Source organism: Nymphalis io, chromosome 17 (assembly GCF_905147045.1).
Source record: "Nymphalis io chromosome 17, ilAglIoxx1.1, whole genome shotgun sequence".
Lineage (NCBI taxonomy): Eukaryota > Metazoa > Arthropoda > Insecta > Lepidoptera > Nymphalidae > Nymphalis > Nymphalis io.
This window is the reverse complement of record NC_065904.1, coordinates 5,421,382-5,447,426: the sequence shown is the minus strand read 5'-3', so window position 1 is coordinate 5,447,426 and position 26,045 is coordinate 5,421,382. Positions and strand designations below refer to the sequence as shown.

The following is a 26,045-nucleotide window of genomic DNA, read 5'->3' as shown; positions in this document are numbered from 1 at the left end:
CGTATTCGTTATCTGATCACGTGGTAATTTTGACTGTAGACATTGACATTGTCACTGATATTTGCAGTTAATACAGTATGTTAGCAAAACCGTTCTCTGTAACTGCTCTGCCACTGCAACTGCTCGAGTATAAACGCTTTTTAAGTTATGGGAGATGTACGCTTAGCGTCTGACGGCGCCTGATATTTATTACTGCGCGAGTAATGTGGCACACGTTGCACTGTCCGTTGAGAGTACTACAAGGTGACGGTTATTCGGACACAAAGCGAAGCGCAGGTCGTGGGTACCGTCTCCATTACGGAAGTTGCAGAAACGATTAGAATATTTGGTACGCAAAGGATTGGCAAATTTAGATTGTCAATTCAATTATTTATCCAAGCAATTACACTATTAACGTATTAAGCTAAGCTCTTACAATTAACAACTAAATATAAGATGTGATAATTTAAAGACTTTAAAGGTGTAAACAACAATGCGCTACTAAACGTCCTCTTAACTTAATTAGTACCTTTTGTTTATTAATAAGGGATTAATCAATAAAAATTCCAACTTATAAAATATTATATTTAACAAGCTATACAATATACATACATACATTTTTACATTAATCCTATTTAATATTCAAATATTATTAACTATCCAACAATACAGCATTCCAATCCATAAAAATCCAATCAAAATTAAAAAAAATAATCATTCCATCAAACTAACAAATTCTATACAAACTTTTAATTAATTGCACAACCGGCCGACCTTATTTACAAGTCAAATGGCATTTTTAAAAGTAACTAATATTTACATAGCTAAATAAAATTATATAACCATTTTACAAATAAAAACCTACACAGATATTGTAAATATTTACAAACAAATAGTGTATAGATAATTATAGAAGTCGAGCGAGAATGTGGGCCTAGCCGTTACGATAATAAAACATACAAACACCTAACTGATTTTTCGATTTTTCTTATATTACACTTGCATATAAAATATATATATTAATGAGATTATAACTGATCTCCGTGGAATGTCTTATGAATAGAACTATGTATGTCCTTAAATGTCTATACATGTCTTATGCGTAACTATTATAAAGAAAACGTGCACTAACGTGTAACTTTATTTATTCAACAGATCAGTCGCATATTTCATGTTTCGAAATATAAGTAATACTACTTTAAAATAAAGTAGAAAACCCTTGTGTAACATCAGGCCACCCAACGCCAACCTAAGCCGAAATCCTAAAGGAATGTTTGAAATTATATACAAGTTTAATTTTAATATTAAGATAATTATTTTATTGAATATATTAATTTTTTCTAGGATAATAATCATTCAATACTTAAAGTAATCGTGTAAAAATAGCTGTATAAAGTTTCTTTAAAACATTTTTTTAATAAAAGTAACTTTATGATAACTTCTATAAATAAAAATTACGAAAACATCTTTAAAACCTTTCATTTCAAAATGATAAGACTTCTTAGATAGTTAAATAAATGTAAAATCTATATTCAAGCGGATAAAACTTGTCATGTATTAATCTTATATTTTGGTAAGCAAAAAATATGTATTTTTTTTTCAATTCAATCCTATAATTATTACTTTTTTATAATTAAATTATTACTATGGAAATATTTACATCAAACCAACATTTACTTAATTCGATACCATGAGGTAAAATTCGGTGGCACTAACTAAGAATACATTTTGTTTATAATCTATTCTAAAACACAATTCTTAAGAGCGTACAAAGTACAGGTAATATTTAATTATAATAATGAAAATGATTTGGCTACACAAAAATTACGAACATTCCACGGATTTCACAAATTGCGAATCATCTAAATTTGTAACAGACGCAGATGAAGCTCTTCCGTCACATCCAGCGACTATAGAAATAACACTTCGATGTTCCGAATCACTATCACCACTAAGCATTATATTCGTTTCCCCAGCAAAACCTGAATCTATCTGATTTATTTTATTCCTCGTTCCGAAATCTTCGAAACCCAATTCTTTTAATATTTGTTTTGAATCATCGAAATTACCGAAGAATACAGAATCAGTCTCAACACTCTCTCCGCCAGATTCACTTCGACCGTCACACAGAGATTCCAACTCATCGGTATCTGTGTCTATGTGTAAGATATTAGATTTATTTAGTAGCTTTGATGTCGTATCAATATTTACTAATTTGGGTTTTAATTGCATTAAATATCTCGCTCTTCGCTTTGATTCGTTTGAATCCGTACTTAAGTATCCAGAATCTTCTGTACGGCATAATTTCTTTAAATCGACTCGTCTAGGTCTCGTACGAGCTGATCTCCGACCAGAGCGCCTAGAGTTTATGTTATCAGTTCTTGAATATGGTGGAAACCTGTCTCTCTCTTCAGAGGATCGATATCTGTCACTCGGTGGACTGTGTCTAGGAGTAGTGACCTTTGATTGTGTTTCTGAGCTGCGTTTATTTTTAGGCGGTATAGGAGGTTTCGGTTCTATTTGGTTTTCTGTATGCTTAGGTTCTAGTTTTCTAATGTAAGCTTCTAACTCTTGAGTACCATAAGGTAAACTCCCTCGTCTTTCGTAAAATGGATTATCATTCATTTTACCTTTGTTCTTAGCTTCGTATATTTGCCTAAGACTACCTATTTTTCTAGTAAACGCCGCTTCTGGTGGACTTTTGCTTTGTTCGGTTTCAGGGGCTGTTAATTTGTGTTTAAAACTACCCCCGGATTTTAATAGAATTTTTTCGACACTTTTTTTATTTTCATTCTTTTCGATTGTTTTTTTTGGTTTCCTATCAAGAGTATCAGGATCAAAGTCATCATTATCATTCTTTCTATTTTCAACTGGAGAACCTCTTACCTCAATTGTTAACGGGCCAAGTTTTTCGATATTATTATATATAGGTTCAATGGACTTGATGAAAACATCGTTATTATTATTACAAGTTATTTTATTATTCGATTCAAAGCTGATTGTTTGAGGAGCTACATTTGTGTTATTTGATGTATTTTTAAAATCTCGCCAACTACGCGTCAATCTATCACGAGATATTTGAGTTTTTTGTATGCCTGATAATTTCTTTTGATTCAATTCAGGTCCATAATCTAATGAAAATCTTCTCTTTTTAGGCAATTTTCTTTCTAAGCTATCTAACTCGACATTTTCTTGATCTAGAGTTTTTTTATCAAAAAAAATGTTATCATCTCCATAACGATGTGAGTCAGCAGCTGTCACTGGTATAACTAATTTTGGAGCCGTCTCCTGTAATTTATTAGCTTCGATAATAGGACTTCCAATGGGTTCTACTCTATGGCATTTATTTAATTCACGAATAACAGCTTCCATTTTTCTCTTGACTTCGGGAGATATTGGTACGATATCTTTAGTACTCTCAAGTAATTCTGTTACATGATTTGGGGGTGGAGGCGGAGGTGGTAAATTCTTTCTTACACGTCGAGTAGCGTGATTAGAAGGACTTTTCTTTTCTGAAGTGATAATAACAATTGCTTGTGAACTGTGTTTACTGTCATTCTCTATATTATTTTTATTTGCTACATCAATATCTTTAAATTCATTTGAATTAACCAAATATTTATCTTTTAAATATTCTTTTACAATCGATTCCGTTATTTTGACTGTTTCAGAAATAAGATTGGGCACTGGTTCTACAGGGTTTACTAATACTTCATTTTCTTTTGGTTCAATCACTCTTGGCGTACCGCTTACTTTAGCAACTGATTTTACCGGTCTTTTAGCAGTTGAAGGGGGTGAAGGTACTTCGTCTAACCACTTTTGAACTATTTTTTGTTTGTAATCGTCACTTACACAAGTCTTACATGAATTAGATCTTATTAAACCAGTCACTTTTTGTTTTCCACTATTGTCACATCCTGGACAACCACCACAATGTAATACTCGTCGGCTATTCTCTCGCTTTAGACTAATTGCGCTATATCTTCGCCCGCGCCTCGCACACGGAATGTCCCATCCGAGATCAATTGTATGATAGAGTTCCTCTTCAGGTATATCAGATAGAATCGGAATAAACCGTTTTGAAGTCATTTTCTCTTTTGCAACCGACATTACTTCTCTTAATTTTATCAAAAATTCAATCGCTGCTGGTGGAGGATCCTATAATACAAGAAAATATAATTTAAAATTAATTTTGACTAACTTATTTAAATCTATTATAAAAATACCACTAAACTACCTTCAAAAGATCTGTCTCAAAAAAAACTGGATTAAAATATAATTTTCGTCTCAGAACTGGTTCGCCTTCTTCGGGAGAAGGTATATCCTCGGCGATGTTGTTATCTATGCTGCAGTGGAGTATGGACAAATCAGAGTGAGGCGCCTTTTCCATTTCTGGTGAAGCTGAACGTCTTTGAAGTCTCTCTGTAAGACGTTCTGGAGTCGATGTAGCCCTAATCGTAGGTCTTGATGGTTTCTTTCGTCTGGAGTGCACAATAGCAGCTACGACGTTTGCATTTCGATCCTGCAATTTCGAAAAATAAAATTAAAAATTTTACTTTTAGAAATATGAAAAAAATCTAATGTTCTTAATATTCTTACCTTTGGCTTATTTACTGTTGAATCGAATGTATCTTCTGTTCGTTCGCTAACATCAGATAAGCCGGCATCATTCGTGTAGTCATTCCTCATATTCTCTAAATTCATCAGTGGATTTGATTTCATTCTCTATAACAATAAGCGTAATTATAATAACTATTAATATATATTTTTCGAAGATACAAATCAAATATAAAATCACTATAGTTTTTAAAACAGATAAACAACAAAAGCCATAACTTGTTTTTACAATACATCATTAAGACTCCAGCTCTTGGCTGTTCAATGGTTTTGTCAATTCTAAATATTTCAAGATATTGCATTTATGTATAATAATCAGGTAAGGTGAGTCATTGAATGTAAATACGTATGTATGTACATATAAAAACGGTAAATACAATTGTTGCACCGTCATTTGGTAGAATGTTTGTAAATAAGAATTACGTTTGTTAAAATGTTAACCGATTTTTTATTTGTTTTTAAACCAGCCTTTGTTTAATTAATTGACTATAATATATTTTATTATCATTAAAAGAGTGTACAAAATTTAAACTCTATTACAAGTGGTGTTAAAATTAATATCTTGAAGTGAATAAGTTTATACAATAGCATTTCTAAAGAGTCAATATCATACCATGCTACCCATTTCAAGTCGTGAATCGATAGTCGAAGCATTATCAGTCGAATTAGTGCGAGAAAGATCCATCTCGGGGTCTTTCTTTCTTCTCTGCTTCTGTTTGTAGTTGATATAGAATATAATTCCCGCTGCATACACGAAAACCAACATGAGGACGCACACTCCAATTGCTAAGGATTCTAGTACACTGAGGCCATTGCTTTGAGCTGCTGGCTCCGTTGTCACTGTTTCACCAGCGTGAAATGGTATTGACCTAACATCTAAAATGTTCAATATGATCAGTTTTTGGTATACACGGTACATAAAAATAATTAAAGTATTTATGTTTGTAGATATTGATGAATTTGAATTTCAATTGGTGAATTATTTTGGTATATGTTACAATTCGCCGTCATAAATTGTATTTTATAATAATAATATATTTTTTTTATTAACTGTGTCTAGATTTAAGACTTAGATTTTAATCCTGGATATGACATGTAAGTGTTAATTATATCTCTATACAGAGAATGTTGTTAATGTTGCCTTCATTAAAAAAATATATGGAATGAAATTTATAAACAGCTTTAGAGTAAACGTTGATTACCAAAATATTATTAAAAAATAGCAGGTATATATTGGAATGATTCTTACCCAATAACGCGTTATGAGTTACGCCCGCAACACGGAAGGTAGCGCAAGATGCTGCTAAATGTGCGGGCTTCTGTGCTGAGCATAGCACATGAGTTGCAACCAGACGACCTTCGAGACGAGAGTGGAGGGCTGATGATCCTCGCCACTAAACAAAAACACATTTATTTTTATAAACGAGCTATATGCATTAACTACAAAGTTAATATAGTAGCTTTAATATTAAAATATTTCTGAAAATATCTATATAAATAAAAATGAATGTTTGTGTGTTAGTCCTTTAAAAGTTCCTAAATCACTGATCCGATTGTAATCAAAGTTGGGTGAGAGGTTCGGCTGTCGGCCGAGAAGATCCAAAATATCTTTTCAATATAAGGGATCGTTCATTATCGTTAGGGATCACATAATCATGTTAGGCTCGAAAGGGGGGAGGGGTTCAGAAAAAATCATGAAATATCACAAGGAGAGAGGGTTAATGAGATACGCTTGATTTCTAAACGGAAAGTTAGTCAGATTAGACCTGTATTTAAAGATAATATTCTGAAATTTTCAATACACTTTGTACTTAAAAAATACATGTGATTTTGGGTAGTCTAAAAAGTTACCACATGTCACCATGGTTAAAAAGTTGCTAAAAAAGATCACGTGATTAATGGACGAACCCTAAACGTTTTATAAAGACTCTACTTCCTGTTCGAAGTCTAGTTACAAATTTTATTTAACATGGCAACACTGAAATTGTATTGTTATGCAAAACATACTCGGTGTATACTGTTAAAATTGTAAAACGACCGAATGATTTTGATATATTACGGTGAATTTAAAATATTCAAGAAAGGTGGTAAATATTTTGATCAATGTTATTTATATTTAAATCATGTTACGGTTCTAAAACAACTGTCACGAGATTAATTTGAGCCATGCCTATGGGACATCGGTGTAAAAATAAACGCATAAGTCGAAAACTAAAGAGGGTTCCGAGGAAACTTTAAAATTTTCGTAGTAGACATTCTAAAGTGATAGTATACTACTACTAGTATACTATAGTAGACATTCTAATTGATAAAATGTATAAGAAATAATTTTATATACAAAGTAGGCCTGTAAATGAATCACTAGACTAGAATCACTTGGCTACGTCCTACTTTTCTTCGAAAAGGAGGTTTGGAACTTATTCCGTAACTCTGTTCCAATATATGTATGTGGCATTTTTATCCGTTTTCGATGACACTAAATCTCTCATTTAAAACATAATCAAGCCTTGATAAGTAATTTTTTGCCTTAATTTTGAAATAATTGTATTGTATTAAAAAATAGTAAGAAATTTGTAAACAAAATAGGAACATACATTTCACATTGTAATGTATTTTTTCTTAGTTTTGTATAAACGATTCTATATATATATTAAATTGAATTAAATAACTTTTTTTTTAATTTATCTAACTAAAAAATTTAGTAGTAGTTATCATATGGAATAAATGCTAGCGAAACGATCGTCTCATCTCGTATAAAACCTTATTCGAGTCGCCATATTTCTTTCTTCAGGTTTATTAATATAAATACTGAACCCTTATTTAACCGACGTATCATTCCTCACTATCAACGTGTACAAATGTGGCCGCTGAATATTTGGACAGTTTGAACAAATAGCTCCTTTGACGCCTCGAAAGTATCTCGACTCTGATCTGCGGGTCGCTTTTAACCAAAACATGACTTCCGATTGAAGAGTTGAAATTCACACAAACCGCTCGGACGATAAGATCGAATATTTTAAAATACAAATATTTTCTTTCATTTAAATAAATTATAAATTAATGAGGTTAGAAGAACAAGAATGTTTACTAATAAGGCGTACTGTACGCTTATAATGTTTATCTTATGAATGAATAATATTATACTAATATTATAAATGCGTAAGTAACTCTGTATGTCTGTTACGATTTCAAAGCTAAACCACTAACCTATTTTTATTAAATTTTGTATGAAGCTAGCTTGAACCGCAAAGAAGGACAAAGGATACTTTTTATATACTTTACACCAGCTCATCCCCCAACATGCGAGCGAAAACTAGTAATATACATATTCATATGTCGTCTTCGATTTATGTTTATTACTTTTATGAACTCTTTCATTATGATTTATATTATATCGTGGAATCCACAACCTTTCCTTTCAAGTTTTTTTCCATCATCATGTTCCATGACGTGACGTGACGTGACAAGACGATACTTTTAATGTGATACGAAATTTGTAGTCTACAATTATAAATAAGAGTGTAACTCTGTCTGTTTGTCTTTTAAGCTAAACTACAGGACTTATTTTGATGATACTTTGTATATCTACACAGCAAGCTTGATCCCCAAGATCATAGGTTACTTTTATCTAACAAATCTTTAAACTATATCAATTTGATAGGACAAGTACTGCTTTATAGCTGTCCATTTCGAACCCGCGCACGAGGAAGAGAGATAAGTGTAGTTCAGAGAACTTGTATAACATAATCGGCACGAACATTTTTAGTATTTTGACATTGATAATAAGAAACATTATAATTATCATTACTAATTACAGTTTCAACTATTTTATTAGATTGATATATTATCATTATCTAGTATAGAGAAGGATGTTTTTATTGGAGGATATTAAAATTATAAAGCTGAAGCGTTTGTTTGTTTGGACGCGCTAATCTCAGGATCTGCCGGTCGGATTTCAATGAATATGTTTACTTTTACACTACAAGTTCCCTGCAGCTTCACTAATGTTAACACTTATGCTTGGGCTTTATGAAATGAAAAACAGTCCAATTATTACACTTAATTTATAATAGACAGCGTAACGTGGTGCCAGTAATTCTTAACACGAATGTGCTCCTATGGCGCGTTCTACCCACTTTATACAAAAATAATCGGAAGTCAGTTTCAGTAACAGCCTGTAAATGTCCCACTGCTAGGCTAAGGCCTCCTCTCCCTTTTTGAGGAGAAGGTTTGGAGCTTATTCCACCACACTGCACCAATGCGGGTTGGTGGAATACACATGTGGCAGAATTTCGATGAAATTAGACACATGCAGGTTTTCTCACGATGGTTTCCTTCACCGAAAAGCACGAGATGGATTATAAACAGAAATTGAGCACATGAAAATTCAGAGGTGCTTGCCAGGGTTTGAACCCACGTTCATCGGTTAAGATTCACGCGTTGAAGTCAGTTTATGAACTAATAAATTATGGTTTACAACGTAATTTAATAATATGATGATTAACGAAATTATTAATAATGAATTATAGACATAATAAGGTATACGTAAATAAATCACCGATATAAATATCATTGTGAGTAGTTATTATATGCCACAACAGCTGGGCGCCTATGTGGTACTTGTTAACATTAGCGTTTGCAGCGGGACGTTGATACCGTATGTGCTATTCTGTACTCCTGACTACGTGTATGCAAAGTTTTGTAATGATCGGTTAAGAAGTTAAGACGTAAAACCCTAACAAACAAACAAACTCACTTTCGTATTTATATTACTAAGATAATAATAATAATAATATAATAATATCCTGGGACATTTTTCACACACGGCCATCTGATCCCAAATTAAGCTTATACAAAGCTTGTGCTATGGAAACCAGATAACTGATATACTACATATACTACTTTTCTTTTGTAAATACATACTTATATAGATAATTACACCCAGACTCAGGACAAACAGACATGTTCATGCACACAAATGTCTGTCCTGGGTGGGAATCGAACCCACAACCTTCGGCGTGAAAGGCAAGTATCTACCAACTACGCCAACCAGCTCGTCAAAGATAACATAACGCTACGACTTCCAAGGTCTGGATCCACAGTGGGAGTATTTAATAGTTAATACAAGACTTTAATATATTTGTCTAGTGTTGAAGTATTTCAATAGATTTCTCTCAATTTGTAAATGAAACACATCATATACGGAACATGACAAGACCTCACAAATGTTACGTGAGTAACAGATTTAATTTGTTATTGGCGTTACGCCAATATTCTCGACCTACTAATTAGGAACGGGATGTTTAAGATTGTAGAATTTGAATAAAAGAAATTCGTTACGTATTTATATCAATTCTAAATCGGGACCACTTTCTCAAATTATACAATACATCTAATATAAAGACTATATTATAATTGTATTCTATAAGTATTACTTTGCCAAATTATAAAGGCATAAATATAATACATTTTTCTTTGCCTGTTAATTGCGATTAAATTTTGTTTCTTCATTGTTTTATCACTAATAATAAAATGTTTTATAAAAACATTAAATACGAATACATATTACACATACATATAAACAAAACATTACAATATACCATCTGTGTTATTCATCGATGGTGGGGGTTTGTGCAGAACCATCTGAATGGATACTGCTCAATCAGCAGTACCAAGCAGCATTCACTTTTCTATACTTAATATTGAAAAGTGAATGCGATAGTATAATATAATTACAGGCACAAGGGACATAACACCTTAGTTCTCGAGTATGGTTGCGCATTGGTGATGTAAGCGATGGTTTACAATTCTTACAATGCCAATGGGCGTTGATGACCACTTACCATCAGGTGGCCCACATGCTCGCTCGCCTACCTATATTATAAAAAAATAAATTATGGAACAGGTGCAATAACTAGAAGTACGAAATTTTTCATTACCAAAAATAAGCTACTGGGCTATCAAATACTTTTAAAGCAGAATAAAATGATAATTAAAATATAACGCCTACAGTTTCACTGTTTTGGACTAACGTAGCGTTGTTTCAGCGACTCCTTATTACTATTTTACATTATTTTTAATAAGAAATAATCTCGGACATAAACGAAGCGCAGTTAACCGAGACTATTTATAAAAATAAATAAAATCTAAAAATATATTAAAGCAAGATAATAATTGTATAACATTTAAATTAAATCAAGAAAAAAGCTTGTTAAACGTGTTAATATAATAATTGGGTATTGGGGAAGTCGTCTGTATGTGGCGCAATTTGACATCATTTGATATATATTTAAAAAATTCATATATCGTCTTATATAATGGCAAAGCACGTGCCACGTGCACGTGCAAATAACGTGATATTTAATTTACATAATATATTGCTTTAGACGGTGATTATATGATATATATGATATATAAAATTTATCTTTATAAAAGTTTATATTTTAATACACAGATATTAGTAAATTTTATTTCGTATTTTAAATGTTAAATTGCACATATTTAATTAATGTTATAATTGTTTTTTTTTTAATATACTTTTCTTAATTGAAATAAAACGTTTTAAGCGACGGTTAATGTCTTTATTTTGTTCAATGTATTCGTTAATTTACGAGTCATTTCGCTTAACGTTATTAATGACAATTGTACATAACGCTACTGTTTAATGTCGTATGTGAAAATTAAGTTTCGATGTAAAAGTGCAGTTTTATCATACTTTTATTTATCTATGAATGGATTTCATATATATTGATTCGGATTATACATTAATCGTAACGGTATATATTAAATGACAGCTGGTCCATTACCTCTTAGGTCCAGTGGCTATAAGGCCGAAGATCCTGGTTTCAAACCTCGGATCAGGTCATTCAAAATTTATTGGGTTTTTCTGTCGAGAAATGCTCAGCTGGAGTCTGGAAAATGCCAGTGTTTACACTCCTGTGCCGCGGAAGTTAAGTGTCTGGTTCATAATTGACTTATCTTTACGTGTATATGTCACTGAATTTCTCCTAAAAGGCTAAATATTTTGTATGTGTTTTGATACAATTTAAACAATAGTTTAAATTGAATCAAATAGGTGATGCTCAAAGCACGAGCTTCGGAAATTTTATAAATAAAAAAATCAAAATTCTTTTTACAACCGTAAGAAGTCAACATGGGTAGTTATAAAATTTTTTAAATTGATAAATATATATAATATATGATTGTATTATCTTTACATTTACAATAAGCGAAGCTGCAACAAAATATTTCATGCATTTAAAATCATCGGACCACCTAAGATTCAATGTTTTAAGTTCCCAGTTCGCTCATTTACATCGCATTATGAAGTTCGTCAAGATTCAAGAGGAAACAGTATTCGTTCGATTGCTAATAAACATTTTACGACTTTACCGAAAACAATTATGACGGCCGTATGGATCTGGTGAGTTTGGAAGAACATGTTCAATTTAATTTCTAGATATGGCAAGTCTTTATTATTCAGTATATATTTTGCTGATTATTTTAAAGTAAAATATCTATGTAGTGGCAAACGGGACGATTGGTAAGTACATATCTATATATGTCACTACCGCTTTTTTTTATAGAATAGGAAGGTGGACGAACATATGGGCCTAATGGTAAGTGATCAATAACGCCCATAGACATTAGCATTGTAAGAAATGTTAACCACCGCTTACATCACCAATACGCCACCAACCTAGGGAACTAAGATTGTATGTCCCTTGTGCCTATAATTACGCTGGCTCACTCACCCTTCAAACCGGAACACAACAATACCAAGTACTGCTGTTTTGTGGTAGAATATCTGATGAGTGGGTGGTACCTACCCAGACGAGCTTGCACAAAGCTTTACCACCAGTAAAATCGCTGACAGACATTGGCACCGTAAGATATATTAAACATTTCTTACATTGCCAATGCGCCACCAACCTTGATATGCTACGTACTTCGTGCCAGTAGTTATATTGGCTCACTTATCATTGAAACCAAAGCACAACAATATTATGTATTGATGTTGAGTAGTAGAATACGTGATGAGTGAGGCGTACTCAAATACCTACCCAAGCGGGGCAAGCAGCCTCACAAAGTATTTTATTGGTTTCTTATATTTTACCCAATAATCTATTGTAAAGCTTGTGTGGAGTGCTGTGTGATATAATACACCGGGTTAAGATCAATCATTCAACTCAACTCAAACTTAAAAATGTCTCCTTGAATATAATTAATCTAAATTTTATCTAACGTCATGCTGAGCGTGCGTAACATTATCGATAATTTATGTGTATTATTTTGATTTACTGAAAAGATAAAAATTAAAAATATATCTACTATTGCATGGGCACCAGTAGCGCAAAAAATAATAAAAAAAACTGCATGCAGCTATTAATTTTTTTTATGGTTTTAATGATTTATGCGACGTACGCTAATGGCAACTTCTGAGACTGTAATTATTTTACGACATGATAAAGGAAATTGTTCTAGGTTCTAATTTAGACATCATTTAAATATATGTGTTTAAATTAGAAACCACTTAAAACAAAACCAGAAAAGCACTGTCCGAGATAATCTCAAAAATGCAGATAATAGAATCTAGAAAGATGTGGGCTCAATGGATAGAACATATTTTATTTTATTTTGAATATGTAAATCCAGTTCTAAGATAAAAATAAAATATTGTATGAAGAACTACATTATGTTTTCAAGGGTTGTATCAGATTAGAAACATAAAATTAATAATCAGATATAAATGAGATCGTGTATCAAGAAGGGCGGGTAAAATCTGAAAATTTACTATAGTTTGCCTACCTGTAACTTCAATTGCTTGCAAGAACTATTGCACTTATATGTGCTTAGATTGTATTTATAATCGATCTAGTGTTCATCATTAAAATAAAAATGAGTCATTGAAATCGATTAAATCAATCACAACACGCTTTAAAGCAGCTAAATTAATCATAAAATTAAAACCTCCACCACACGTGTACATCTGGGAGACCTTTAACTCTTGCTTTATCAATCAATCAATTTATATTTAAGATATTGTTGAATTAATAAAACGTTTCCAGACATTTATATCCACACAGATATTGATCCAGACCACTTACATTATGTTTTTAAGTTAAGTATTTTCATATCATGCGTGTTTGTTTCATCAGCTTTAATAAGAGGAACACCTTAATTACCTATTCCTGATAACATGTTCAATAAATATGTGAAGATAAGTACCACGTTTTGATAAGATTTCATAATAATAATATAATAAACGAGGAAAATGAATTTTGGGGAAGCGGCCTGGGTGGTACCGTGATATAAAGATAATCAGTAAAATGTATGTATTTAATTTTTTTTAATCTTTTTTTTTTTTTTGTGACAGCACTTCTTATAAATCTTAGCTATGTATATAATGGGGATAATTATAATGACATTAGAATTTATTTTTATAGATAATATAATGTGTATAAAGATATTTTATTAAATCTCTTATATAATTTTATTATATAAATATATCTAATAATAATAAATGAGACACCGAACCAATTTTCAAGAAACATTATGATAAGGTTTTAATTAAAACCATATAATTTAAAAAAAACTGTCCTATTTTTAAAATGTCAAATGGTTCGTTATATGTGGGCAAATCTCATTATCATCTCTTAATATTAAATGAGCAATTCTTGTATATTATAAATTTATTTCGTGGTATTCGGAAACGAAGAGTCCGTTATAATGTTGGAAAAGCTTAAATACTTCGGGGTCCGTACTACACGAGTCTGGGGCAATCGACCATGATGTCAGAGCTCGGATAAACGAAACTTGGGCCATATAACGGGAAGTCTCCGGGGCACCTGTGGTCGCAGGATACCGAAGTAATTAAAGGATCTTGTGTACAAGTGCATCATCCGACCAGTCCTATTGTACGGCATCGAGACGTTGCCAGCTCCTGCAAGACTTGCCCAGCAACTTCAGATCGCGGAGATGAAGTTGCTGCGATGGATGTGTGGCGTTACGAGACTAAATTCGTAACGAGCACATCCGTGGCAGCCTCGGCCGCGATGTAGCGTATAAGTATAAAGCCGTCTACGTTGGTTAGGCCACATTAGCCGCGAACTGCCGAACTATGTGGGAAACCGATGCCTTGACAGCGGCAGGCCCGAGAAGCGGTGGTTTGATGTCGGGACGACATGGAGGGTCAAGAAAGATGCTTAAGATCGGACAAAGTGTACGCATAGATGAGGGAAAGAGGACCCTGGCTGAGAAAACGCTAGGCAGAAGAAGAAAACAACTCTACGATTTAGATCAAATTTTCAAAAAATTATCATCAAAAATTTAAGATATAGTTAATATTTCTTACATCGCCAATGTTTATGGCCAATTTGCCAATTCGACCAATGTTATAAAAAAAAACATACCTGTAAATAAGTGCTGCCCTCATCTCGGTAGAGTCCGAAAGGTACGTCATTGTCCACTAAATCCCGTAAAGTGACCCAACCAGTCTCGGACAGATATTGAGCGCTGGTGACAGCACAGATCGCGTCGTCTATATCTAAAAAGTAATAATTTCATTAATTCATAATCATTGAATCTTTTATTATAATGACATACTAAAATAATTAAAAAACCTATTAAGTCTTATTAGAATTTTGCGTGATATACAGCAAAAAAGCGCTCTACATAATATAGTTCAGTTAGACATGCAATTTCGATTCGAATCGAAATTTGAATTCGCATTCGAAAATTGTGACAATGAAAACATTTATTCATCCACGAAAAGCTTAAGAATATATATATATTTTATTTTTTATTATTCCTAAATAATGATCTATCTAGTTAGTATATAATCATTAATTTTTATATTTTATTTTAAATTGTAAATCGAATTATAACGTAACATCAGTTATATCATCATCAACAACAAATATGCCAGTTACATGCTTCTTTTTAATAAACTATATTATTATTATATATACAACGTATTTAAGAAAATGCTTATATAATATTAATATATGTTTATATATTATGTAAGTAACTGACTAGGTATGCATGTCTCACGATATCAATAACAAATATAAAGCTAAATACGAAATATAAAGTTTATAGTTTTCATAATTAGTAATTTTACCTATTAATGGACAATTAATTACTGACGCTGATGTATTTAAATACACCACCATAAAATAACCTTAAGACAAAAAAAAATGTACTTGAAGCTTAAATATATTAAAATATATATAAAAACGAATAGACAAATATCGTTGGTTCGTTAAATCGAAACAAACCATGCCTCTTTCATTTTGCCGTTATATAGCGGATGAATTACACACCGATTTACCTCTTCTTTCTTTCTTACTAATTCGACATATGAAAGAAGAGGACAAAGCATTTTGTGCGACTAACTGCTGTACAATGTTTATGAGTACAGTGCAATGAATTATATCTTTATTATATGTGATGTATCATTTATTATAGGTTTTGACGTATTAATCCTAACTTTCATCACTTGTAAAAATATAGAGCAACTTGTATCTCCGGTATGGTCTAGTGGCTAGGATACCTGGCTCTCACCCAGGAGGCTCGGGTTCGATTCCCGGTACCGGAATATATTTTTGTACTTATTTTCTTTTATTATACTGTATTTTAGCATACATTAATTTTACATAAGCTTAGTTCACAAAATTAAGTTTAATAAACATTTTGTTTTTATGGTTTAAATTCATATTTTAAAACATACCCGTGAATATGATTTCTTTTGATGGATAAATAATCTGTCCTTTTAAAGGTAGAAAAACGAAAGGTATTTGAGGTTTTGTGGCTCCGCGACCGAAAGTGGCCATCGAACAATCTGGAACAAAAAAAAAGTTAAATGGGGTCTTGATAAAAATATATTAATAATTAATTAAACTGAAATCGTTTTACTACTTTACAATTTATATATAATATATATTGTAATAAATATTTTTCCTTACATAACCTATTTAAAGTTAACTATCTTAAATATCTTATAAAAATGTCTTATAATAAATCTTGCCCTGTTATTTAAACAATCTGTTAAAGACCACATGCAGTGAGTAAGAAATATACACAAATATTTAGCATTATTCATATGTGAACTACAGTGCGCATTCATAATCTCAGTAATGGTCTTGTGACAAATGACCTAACACATACAGCCAATAATTATATGTTTATTATTTATTATCTGTGCTTAAATAACAAACTGCCATTTAGTTACAAAAACGTGTCAATGATATGAGTAATTCAAGATAATTATACTTCATTGAGAAACACTTAATTCAAGATCAGAATTCGTGTCCCGACCTTACATTGTTATGTAAAGTTCGTCTTGTGTGTAACATATTCTATCTCATGTTTAATTAATGACAATTGCACAAGCACTTTCAACTTTCCTTTAGTCTAACTTCGTACTGAGGCCTCTTAGAATAATATCAGATTTTAACTGTTGTCGCATATGTAAAAAAAAAAACTACTAGACACTTACGCAATATTTTTTGTGTATATATCTTACAAAATATATAATTACGACTGACTGTGTTTGGAGAGAACTAACTACTAATACTATAAATTTTTGCATAGATTTAAATCTATACGATAATTAATCTACAGATAGAATACAACGAAAAATGATATTGGTCTGAGATTAATATTTGTATATTTTTCAAATTATGATTAAAAACTTTAGACTTAATAACTAATTATATTTAAATCTAGTAGCTCACCATTAATATGATTAACGCAAATCTTCTTGTCCTCTCTAAAAGCTGGAGTTTCTCTACGGCATTGGCAAACGCATTCACTTCCACCTACAGCAGGCAACGCGGTGCCATGTGAAATTTCCATACATCGAGTTAGGCCACAATTTGTACCTACAAAAACATGTTATAGTTAAATTAATATAAATTATATTAAAGTTAGTCTAGAGATGGCACAGTGGTATCAACGCGTGAATATTAATTGATGATTGCGGATTCAAATCCACCACTGAAGTTTCATATGCTTAATTTGTGTTTTTAATTATTTTTAATTACGGTGAAGAATTATCATGAAAGTCATCGTGAGGAAATCTACGTGTCAAATTTCAATTAAATTCTTTTACATGTATATCCACTAAGCCGCATTGGAGCAGAATGGTGGAATAAGCTCCAAACCTCTCAAGAGGAAGAGAAGGCCTTAGCCCAGCCGTGGGACATTGAGAGGTTGTTACTTTTTTTTAATTGTAAAACTATGACGTTGTAGAATTTTACTTTTTTATCTTATACATAACGTGTATGATTAGAACGTACGTTTGATTATTTCTTCTTAGTTCATCTACATATGTATTGGTGTTGTTATAAATAAAAAATATTCATTTACCGATTAGAGAAAAAATATCTCCTGAAGCAAATCTTGTGACATTCGCTAGCGCCATCTCTCCGTCCGTAGTAGAAACTTGTACAACGAGCATCGTTATAAGTATTACTAGCGCCATCTTTTGTTACGCTCACATATCTTCTGCCCAAGTCGTCGATCTAGTCATTTTGTTTTTTTTATCCAGCTGTCGCCATTTTTAAAATGATATCGGTTACGTCTTGTATGTACCTCATTTAGAAAATTTAATATTTTGATGGAGCTTAACTTTTGTGTAAATTCTGAAACAATAAATTAAATAAGAAACGTCAAAAAGATAGAATCCACTTAATAAAAAATTATATTACTTAACTGAAATATGATGATATTATTATAAATATTTTTGATATTTATCCCTTTAATTTGACTAATTCAATTTCTATGTACTAATAGGCAGGCTAGTAAGCCTGCTCTGCGTTAAACTTCCTTTTCGGTCCGTGGGGCGTCTAGTGTGGTATCGTGATGTTAACGACTGATGTTAGCCGTGATGTTATGACGTTTCTCAATTGAGCTATCAAATGCAAAAATATTTTTCGAAATCTGACTAGTATTTCCAGAAATTAGCACTTTCAAACAATAAATTAAAAAAACGTAAATCTCTACATTAAATCTACAAATCAAAAAGTATAGATATCTACATTTATATTACAAATGCGAAAGTTTATATACTTTCATCGCTAGAATAGTGAACCGATTTTGATGACAATCGCTATGAGGCAAGCTTAAGCCCCGAGGAAGAACATTGGCTACTTCTTTCAACAACCCCTCCTTCTAACATTAACATCTCACCCTTTTCCTAACATGCGAGAGAAACTGCGAGCAAACGCTAGTATATTGTTTTTGACGGGAAAATAGCTTGTATTGCTGTTGGTGCGCCTAAACCTCACTGGTGGTAAGGCTTTGTGGAAGCTCGTCTGGGTAGGTACCACCCACTCATCAGATATTCTACCGCAAAACAACAATACTTGATATTGTTGTGTTCCGGTTTGAAGGGTGAGTGAGCCAGTGTAATTGCGGGCACAAGGGACATAAAATCTTGGTTCCCAAGGTTGGTGGCGCATTGGCTGTAAGCGATGGTTGACATTTCTTACAATGCCAATGTCTAAGGGCGTTTGGTGACCACTTACCATCAGGTGGCCCATATGCTCGTTCACCTTCCTATTCTATAAAAAAAAATTGAATACTATCAAATCACATTTTGTTATGTTCCTAGTTATCATCAAGAAATCATAAACACGCCTACTTGTCATTTTTCGTATACTTAGACTTTATAATATTATATCGTAAGAATTTTGATTAAATCGAATTGAATTTATATTGCAAAATTATTCATAGGCTAACAATAAAATAAACGATTTTATATTATTATAAGCGTTTTTATCACTCGAGAATGTTTTGCCATTTATGTTTATAAAAGAAAATTTAGTTTAATATGTTAAACATTAGCAACAATTTAATAATAATAATAAAATCCTGGGACATTTTTAACACACGGCCATCTGATCCCAAATTAAGCTTGTACAAAGCTTGTGCTATGGAAACCAGACAACTGATATACTACATATACTACTTTTCTTTTGTTAATACATACTTATATAGATAATTACATCCAGACTCAGGACAAACACAAATGTCTGTCCTGGGTGGGAATCGAACCCACAACCTTCGGCGTGGAAGGCAAGTATCTACCAACCACGCCAACCGGTATCTCGAATGGCGTACGCTCCATACGGATTTTTACATAGTTAACATTTATCGTCATATTTTAGCAAATTTTCACAAAACCTTAGTGAATTATACACCTGAACATTCCTCATGAATCACTCCGTCTATTGGAGAGAACAGTATGAATCCGTTCGATAGTTTAATATAGTTTATAGCGTACAGACAAACAGACAGACGCGGCGTGGGCCTTTTTTTATAATACGTAGTCACATATAATTTGTGACAGAAGCCTCAATAAAATAATTTCGGTTTAAAAACGAATACCTGTTGGAAATTCCATATGTTTTTTTTTTAAATAATATATATTACCTCTTTGTAAGAGAAACTTCACAACTTTCGAACATTTCGAATTTATAGTATTATTGATTATTCATCTTTTATATATATCACCCAACTTGTTATACATATTTGATATATGTGTTTTTTTTTTTACAATTTCACCTTTTCATTTTGTTCAAAAGGCTACTGGCGAGCGCCATATAAACGAATAGAATTATATTCTTTTTTACGATATCAACGTTTTATGTAGTAATAGGGACATTGTAAAAGAGACAAAAGTATTTACGTCATACCTACTTTTGTCTGATTTACACTTCATTATTATCTCATTAAACCTTACAGACGAGAAAAAGATGGCGGTATTAGTTAAGTTATAAATCATTTACAATAATATAAATTGAACCTTTTATTGTTTAAATATACAATTTGTCCATATAGTTGCCCATAAATTTAATCACAAACAATATTATGAAAACAAATAACAATGAATTAGGCAACGATATTTTATGATAATGGCAACATTATGTCAAATTAAACATTATAATAAAGCCTACCGTTATCTGTCATCGCCGAATAACAATAATTTACAAAATATAATCAATTTCACTACAATCATGTTAACATAATGAAGGGTCATAGGTTGATGCTACTACAAATAAAAGGTCTATCATCAATAACTTACGCCTACACAATTGTTTAAATTAATATGTTAGTCATATGTGACAAGAAGATTAAAAGATCCATTAATAACTGAGTTACAAGTTACTGGTTTTATTGCTTTTTTATTATATTATTATAAGACATAACTTCAGCCTCAGGTTATTACAGTTTGATAATGTAATAGTTGAAATCGATAATTCTTAATAACGGAATAATTATATTTATATAACGCAAAAGTTTGATAGTGCTTCGACTTTTTAATGGCCTTAAAAAAAGGGAGAATTTCTATGTGCGACAGCAATAAAAATACATGAAATATGTATTTTTTTATTATTACGTGCCAGTTTTAAAAATGTACTAAGTATAGTTATAAGAATAGGCACTCTTGTGCAATTTGCAACTTTAAAAGCTTTTTTGCAAATCTAAAGGAAGGCCAACCGCACTCGAAATAAGGATTTCTAATCACTCTTAATTAAGCTCAAGTAAACTTTAAGATTTATATACGGTTGTTAAAATAAATTTATCGTCTTATAATAAAAGCAACAGCGATTATTGTGTGTAGCACAAAAATGGCGCTTTTTGAAATACAGCTTCATAAAGTAGAAATATTTTTATTTCAAAAGGCGACATTCTTGTTATTTGACTCGGACGCTAAGTTGATGCGAGTGCGCTCGACCGGCGTTTAAGTTATGGGTTAACATCTGGGATTGTATGATTGAGAGCCTATTGACAGCGCCGGCCTTGTGATAGAGCGAGAAGAACGATCACTATAGACGCCAGGTAACAAGGGGCGCGAAAACGTCGAAAAAAAAAATTAGGGGTACGTAAGCCTTGTTTGATTTTTATAAATTATTTGATAAGTATTATTTACATAACATTGACTGAAATACAATTTATGTGAAGTGAAGTTGTCAACCAAAGGGAAAGACAATCTCTGTCTATCGCGATCGAGGGCTGGGCCCGGCGCTGTCTATTGGCAATATAACTAACAAATTTGAAATTTAATTAACAATTTCTTTGTGTAAGTTTTACTGTTAGCTGACCAATTAATCTGCCTTCCTAATTTAAATGAAACAGGCTGTATCCGTGATACAGTACAGGCGAGTCCAATTTTGAATTTATGTTCTATGACAAATGTGATTCATTATAGATGAGTCACACTCCTTGACATATGACCATTTAAATAAATTGTTTTTAATTATATTGATTATGCTTTCGATTGGGTTAGGGTAAATGTTAAAGCGTCTGTGATTTCATATAAATATCGTTACGAAAAAAATGTATCCAATTATGCGATTGTTTTGCAATTTTAATGTTAAAATATTCGATGCAGAGATGTCGCACTGGTTACAACATGTGAATCGATGATTGCGGGTTCAAACCCAGGCAGACGCACCACTGAATTACCCAATTTATGTTAATAATTTATATTGTGTTCGGCAGTGAAGGAAAACTTCATCGAGAAACCTGCGTGTGTCGAGAGTAAAACTGCCACATGTGTAGGTATCCACTAAACCTCACTAGAGCTGCGTTGTGGAATAAGCTCCAAGCCTTAACCTCAAAATGAGAAGAGGCTTTAGCCCAGCTGTGGGTTAAAGCCATGATTATTTACTTTTAAGCAGGCTCACCTTTTTATTCGATATTAAATACTGATTTAAAAACTGAATGTGTTTTAAAGACATATCTTGCCAATGATTATAAATGTAATTATAGGCATACAAAAGCGCGATCTTTAAAATCAGCTTGCTATCGAATATGTTACGAAAAACTAATGAACTTTCATTAATTGTACTTAATTTTTTTACTACTCACAAGCGGTCAAAGGCCAGCTTCTAATAATCCATAAATAACTAGAAATTGAGTAGGCCCGTTATTCTACAACGGTAGAGCAATACTTAGTAAATTATAATATGTTACAACTCATAAAATGATTAATTTTAAAATGCTTAAAATATTTATTTTTTTTCAATAGAATGAATTAAAGTAACATTTTATTTTTTTTTCTTGTTCGAAATTGATTTTTAAGAATTAATTTTGTATATTTATGGAAATCGGATTAAAAAATAATGCTAAGATACTCTATTGCCTTTTCTGTATCCCTGACAACGTATATGCAAAAATTCATGATAATTGATTAAATAGTTAAGACTTGGAAGCGTAAAAAACATAAAAAATAACTGGAATTTATAATATTACTAAGGATAAGATACATTTGAAAAAAACGTATATTTTTTTTCATTGATGGCTTTCGGTACTAAAATTTTGTGCCCAAAAATAATTAAAACAGTGATAATTCTGACATAACATAATTAATTTGATAACATGATTCGAAAAAAAAACATCCGTTACCTGTAGTTTCTACAATCTGCATATTCATCTTAAAATGACGCGTAAAACACGCATGTGTAAATTAGCAAATGAAGCTGAAATATAAAGTCACTCACTTGCCATAAATTCTCATTTGAATTTATCGCACTAAAATACTTAATTATAATGGCGGTATGTTTTTACGTTTGGAATAAAAACTTTTTCGAAATATACAAATTATAACCGTGAAAGAAGGTTTTTATAGATATACAATTACTAGTTTATTTTAGCAATATATAATACAAATAGCAAAGAACTGATTTGCATATGAATGTTTTTATTTGAATAATTTATTGTGAGTTAATGTATCAGTTATTTTATTTGACATTGTTAATTTTTTTTCTAATATTTTACACAGCCCATTAAGAATTGATTTAATAAACTGGAACGTTGTCATATATTTATAGTTGTGTAAAGAGGTTTTGAAGCCGTACATTGTGAAGAAATCTGCATAGTTGAATGAACTTCTACCACATGAACCTTTTATTAAACAGGAAACGAAGCCTGGACCTAGCAGTGGGATATTTACTTTACATTTCACTTTTATTATTTAAAAAAATATGCATTAAATAGTCGCAAGTTCGTTCATGACTATTATCCGCATACACTTAATTGATGGGATAAATATGAATAAAAAAATAACAATAATATAGCAAAAGCAATAATTAGATAGACGAAGAAAAAAATATTACATTCTTAATTTCTTTAAATCCATAAATATTAATACTTAAAAATTAAAAGGCGAAAACCAGTAGGATAATAAAGCTCGTATAATGTTGTGAACATTATACTGCGTAATAAGGGGTACGGTTTCCGCTACTGCTAGGTATACGTGTTCAAGATCAAATCTCATTATATCGAACGTTCTTTTAATTTTCCTTTTCGTTACTAAATGACACTAGTTATCTTTTAAATCGCGCTATAGTTATTTATTTCTGTAAACACTTAATAAGGCTTGGCCTACTTAAAAAAAGGAGAGAACATTCGGTAGTATTTTTCTTTAAGTATCACAAAACAGTACTAGTACTACCGGGTAACCCCAAGCAATACGGATATTGAACTTAATCCCCTTTTAGGCAGATTGAATATAATTAATCTGAAATTTATTCTTTCCCATAAAATTAATCGTCCAACATGAATACTCCTAAAACACTCAGATAAAGTCATGTTTAGACTATCACAAAAAAATCAAATCAAAAACAAATCAACAGCCAATCGTTGTCCACTGCTGAACATAGGCCTCTCCTAAGGTGCGCCAAAGCTCCCTGTCCTCCGCCGTCCGCATCCAGTTGGTGCCCGCCACCTTCTTAAGGTCGTCGGTCCACCTGGCTGGAGGGCGCCCTACGCTGCGCTTGCCGATTCGCGGTCTCCACTCTAGGACTCGTCTGCTCCAACGGCCATCGGTCCTACGACATACGTGACCAGCCCACTGCCACTTCAGCCTGTTAATTTTGCAAGCTATGTCGGTGACTCCGGTTCTTTTCCGGATAATCTCATTTCTGATCTTATCCTTCAAAGATACTCCGAGCATAGCTCGCTCCATAGCACGCTGAGCGACTATGAATTTGTGGACTAGACTCGCAGTTAGTGTCCACGTTTCGGCACCGTATGTCATGGCAGGTAAGACGCATTGGTTGAAGTCTTTCGTCTTCAAACATTGCGGTATAGACGACTTGAGGACTCGACGAAGGTTGCCAAATGCTGCCCATCACAAGCGAATTCTTCGATCGGCTTCCTTCTCGAAGTTGTTCCTACCGACTTGTATTATCTGTCCTAGGTAGGTATATTCACTAACAACTTCGAGAGGTTTCCCCTCGACGTATATCGGTCCCGGCACGACATGCCTATTGAACATGACCTTGGTCTTGTCCAAGTTTATACCGAGACCGACACACCGGGAAGACTCGCCTAGGCTACGCAGCATTTCGATGAGTTATTCCAGCGACTCTGCTATGATGACGATTTCGTCGGTAAATCGAAGGTGTGAGATGTACTCGCCGTTTACATTGACTCGGTACTATCACAAGGTAAACAGAAAAATAAAACATTAATTTAATTGATTGGATAATCAATAAGCCATTTTCAAACATATTAAGGATAGTAGGCTTACCAGTCGTAAGTGTCGTTTACCTCATAAGATCAATCAATTTAACGATAGAACGTTTGTTATCAAATTTTTGCCAAAATTAAATTACGATATTTATTTCTCCAATACAATTCCATTATCAATATATGCTAGATGGTAAAGTGGAAAAACCATCTCAACCGATTTGTGGATTCAAATTTGTGTTTATAAAACATCTTGTATTCGACGAAGCAGAACACATCGTGACGAAACTGTCTTTTACATATTTCGAATGAATTCTGTTCCTACTCACAGATGAGAACAACTCTAGGCAGTCTTTTAGTACAGTAAATATGTAAAAGAAAAAACAAATATAAGCAGCTGTCTTTTTTATACATAAAAGGAAGGCGGGCGAGCATATGGGCCACCTGTAAATGGTTACCAACGCCCATAGACATTGGCATTGTAAGTGCCATGAGCTTACGAGTAGTTAGTTAAGTTATGACTGAGGTGATACGCAACTATAAAAAAACACTACCAAACCAAACAGTTAACCTAACCGTATAACAACGCTGTACGGATTTCGTTTTCTTATTTATTGATAATTAAATTTAGCGCATAATTATAAAAGTTATAAGTAAATATAAGTAAATTAACATTATAATATTCGTTACTATAACTGCCCTACTCATAAAGTTAGCGGGTAATTAGTTAAGCAACAGTGTCTTCTTCTTTCGAATGTCAAATCAATAATGATAGAAAGAGATAAATTTGTGTTTAACTAGACAGTCGCTTAGCAACGTTTATAAGTAATGCCGATTGTTTTGTAAATTCATCTTCCCTTCGTTCATTCGGATAGGTCAGGAACGCATTATATCAGCGGCTGAACAATAGGTGTAACCGGCTTCGACAGCCCTAAATTAAAGCAACCGGATTTTAATTAATGTAT

The 26,045-nt window shown here is 32.3% G+C and overlaps 1 protein-coding gene and 1 non-coding gene across 2 annotated transcripts; one reads left to right on the top strand and one right to left on the bottom strand.

The window, feature by feature from the left end:
* Nucleotides 1-1,641: 1,641 nt before the first annotated feature.
* Nucleotides 1,642-18,197, bottom strand: LOC126774723 (uncharacterized). The gene is made up of 10 exons (XM_050496260.1): nt 18,180-18,197; nt 17,968-18,082; nt 17,334-17,480; nt 16,328-16,438; nt 15,009-15,142; nt 5,846-5,990; nt 5,210-5,472; nt 4,579-4,704; nt 4,217-4,501; nt 1,642-4,137 (listed from the first exon to the last, which is right to left on the bottom strand). The coding sequence occupies exons 1-10, from the start codon at nt 18,195-18,197 to the stop codon at nt 1,804-1,806; spliced, it is 3,678 nt and encodes a 1,225-aa protein (XP_050352217.1). The 3' UTR covers nt 1,642-1,803.
* Trnae-cuc (transfer RNA glutamic acid (anticodon CUC)) lies at nt 16,124-16,195 on the top strand. Its single transcript has one exon. It is a non-coding gene; the product is annotated as a tRNA-Glu (tRNA).
* Nucleotides 18,198-26,045: the final 7,848 nt, after the last annotated feature.